This window comes from Nestor notabilis, unplaced genomic scaffold (assembly GCF_000696875.1).
Source record: "Nestor notabilis isolate BGI_N333 unplaced genomic scaffold, ASM69687v1 scaffold12166, whole genome shotgun sequence".
Classification (NCBI taxonomy): Eukaryota; Metazoa; Chordata; class Aves; order Psittaciformes; family Psittacidae; genus Nestor; species Nestor notabilis.
The window spans coordinates 3,548-6,405 of NW_009932420.1; the positions used below are offsets into that span (position 1 = coordinate 3,548).

The following is a 2,858-nucleotide window of genomic DNA, read 5'->3' on the forward strand; positions in this document are numbered from 1 at the left end:
CCAGATCCTCTCCTTTCACAAAGCCACGTATCTGCTCTGGAAGGGGCGGCCCAAGGACAGTAGGGTTATGCCAAATAGAGAGTGTGATCCCAGCAGAAGTTTTTAGAGACTCTGTGACACCCAGGCACTTCGTAGCTGGAGTTTGCTGCAGAAATACGTGGGTAGAGTGTCTATAGTGATCCTGAACAGTGCTCAGGAGGGGAGAGGAAGGCTGACCTGGGCTCACTGGTGGTCAGAGAACCAAGTCAACAAGGCCCTTGCCCACAGTGAAGGAGTCCCAAAAAGCAGCCGACCAGCCATGGAGCACTGTCCCAGCTGCTGGGCTGAGCACTAATTCCTCCATTAATCTTGATCACGGCCCATTTTGCCCGTCAGCCTCCGCCGCTGAGTCTTAGTGGTCCGCCCCGAGGTGGATTTCTGGATTTTCTTGCGTGGGCCTTGTCCACGTTGGAGTCTCTTTCCTTTTGTCTTTTTCCGGCTGTGCATGTGCAGTGTGGCAGTAAGAGCAGAGATCCTGTGCAAGGCATGAAGAGAGAAATGCTTGGGGACCAAGGTCTGCAGAAGCAAGGCGATGCCGCAACAAATGCGGAAGAGCTGCTGGTGGCGCAGCGGGAATAGACATTAGCCACGGTGAGCTCCAGAGGAACTCTGCTGGGCACTATCCTGGCAGGGCATGAAACCTGCAAGTCTATGTGTGCAGTAATAACCACAATGAATTTTCTGAGCAGTGAGCTGCCCAGCCACCACAGGGTTAAGTAATTCTCTGCATTCCTGAAGTAGTTGTAAATCCTGGACACTGAAAAAAGTGGTGAATGCCAAAGCTTTAAGCTTTAGGGTTTTTTGACCTTCAGTCCTAGAGACAAATTCTGCACCCTGCCATACTCCCTTCCCTGCAGTATCTCCCGAGAGGAAGGGCTAGGTAAACACTTGAGGACAAAGCCCGCACTGCTCTGTATCCTCCTCCTCCTGCTGCTGCTGTCACCAGGGATCAATGCCAGTGGAATGGAGCTTCCGAGACAGGCTTGTGCTCTGCCAGTGCCCTCTGCTGGCTCCTGCCCACCGGCATCCAGCAGCACAGCATCCCCTCTCCTGCAACCACACGGCTGACCCGGGAAGGAAAGATCCTCCTGAGCAGCTTGGAGAGCCTAGAAGCAAGCTGCTGGAATCAATCTATACATACTTTTCAGACAGGAAGGGGTTTCTGGACTTCTTGGGCATTGCTTTTACAGGCTTGTTCACCACCTCTTCTCCTTTCTCTTCTTCTGATCCATCACTCTTGCCCTTAAAAAGGAAGGGAAAAAAAAAAAAATCAACTCCCTACAGACACATTAAAACAAGCAGTTTTGTGATGCTGGTATTTCTGCTGCCTTCTTGGTTTCATCCTGTTCTGTAAACCATCTAATCACAGGTGAAATTTGATTGTTTAATTCTCCACATCCCTTGCTGTCCAAATCTCAAGGTTTCTTATCATAGCGACTCGGAAAGGGACAACCAGTGAAGTCCTGCAGTAATCCACCCTAAGATCCCAAAACTTCAGCATGATCTTACTAGCCGTGCAGTTGGAGTCTAAACTCTGAACTGAAGGTTTCAGCTTTTTTCTTAAATTACTATCAAAGCCTCTTTAAGTGGATTTTTAGATTATAAGATGCCCTCACAAATGTAAAAGGTTAACGCAGGCACTTCCCCAAAGAGCTCAGTCAGGAAGACCAAAAGGATCAAACGAACTAGTGCCTGAAAGCCTTTCTGGAACAAATATGAGATCTCAGTTACAATACGTTTTGAAAATAAAAGCAAAAACATCCAGAAATTAATGGTTTTCTTAATTGTGGTCCAAGCAGAGGACCTGCTCATGATAACAGCAATTTTTCCTGGACAGGATACATGAAAGAGGTGGAAGGCAGTCATACAGCAAAGCCTGAAATCTTGCTGCTCATACTCTATTGGCTTTTAAAAGACTACATTCTCACCTCCAGCCCTGCGACAGCTTTCACTTACACAAGGTCAGCTGGGACTAGCAAAGGAGTCCAGGGAGGTTTGGAATGACCTGTTCCCATAGGACGTTCCTCCTATTTTAGAGACCCAACATAAGCTGTGGAAAAACGCGGAAGTGATGAGTTTCCCTTTTCATCCCTGCTCCCAGCCACCTGCAAATCCTTGGCCATATTCAGGGACTACCAGCCCTACCTAGCCAGCCCCAAGAGCATTTACAGCTGATACAACCAGTGAGGCAGCAAAAGGCTTTACCACAGGGGTGGTCAGTCCCAGCTGGCGTGCTCCTGAGAGGTCCAGGTCACTGATGGTGGTCACTGTCACAACGTGGTTTGGGTGGTCGATGTTCACAGACTCTGTGCGTGATGTCACCAAGTGCTCCAGTTCATCAGCCTCATCTGGGGAGACAAAAAATCCCGCACTGCAAAGCACCCCATCTTCTGCAAGATACATTTGCTTGTCCCTGCAGTGCCATGCTGAGAGGGCAGACCAAGCCTTTGCATGCAGCGTGAAAGGGATGGAAGGGCTGGAACACCAGCACTACAGGCATAAAGGACAAAGTTCTTCTCCCAGCACAGGGCCTGGTAGCACCCTGGAAATGTCTTCTTGCTTGGTCCTTTCTGTGCACCCCCCAATCCCTTGCCCCACCAGGGCCAGAGGGCTGCAGGGGTCACTACTCAGATCGCTGCCCAGGGGGAACATGAGAGGAGCAAGGAGTTGATGCTGTGGGACAATGCGCAAGCACTCCTGCTCTCATTCCCCAGCCACGGGTGTCGGACCGCGGGTACCCACCCCCCACCACCGAGGGCCCAGCACCTACCGAGCGCCTCCTCCCTCTCGCTCAGCATCTTCAGGTACTCCTGGTGCCG

General features: G+C 50.6%; 1 protein-coding gene across 1 annotated transcript; it reads right to left on the minus strand.

Annotated features, from left to right (window-relative positions):
• Positions 1–342: 342 nt before the first annotated feature.
• On the minus strand, positions 343–2,855 carry NOL12 (nucleolar protein 12; the record flags this gene model as incomplete). The annotated part of the gene is made up of 4 exons (XM_010016392.1): positions 343–514; positions 1,181–1,281; positions 2,245–2,387; positions 2,810–2,855. Coding segments are annotated over 4 exons (462 nt in total), but the record flags the coding sequence as incomplete, so codon positions are not given.
• Between the last annotated feature and the right edge of the window lie 3 nt (positions 2,856–2,858).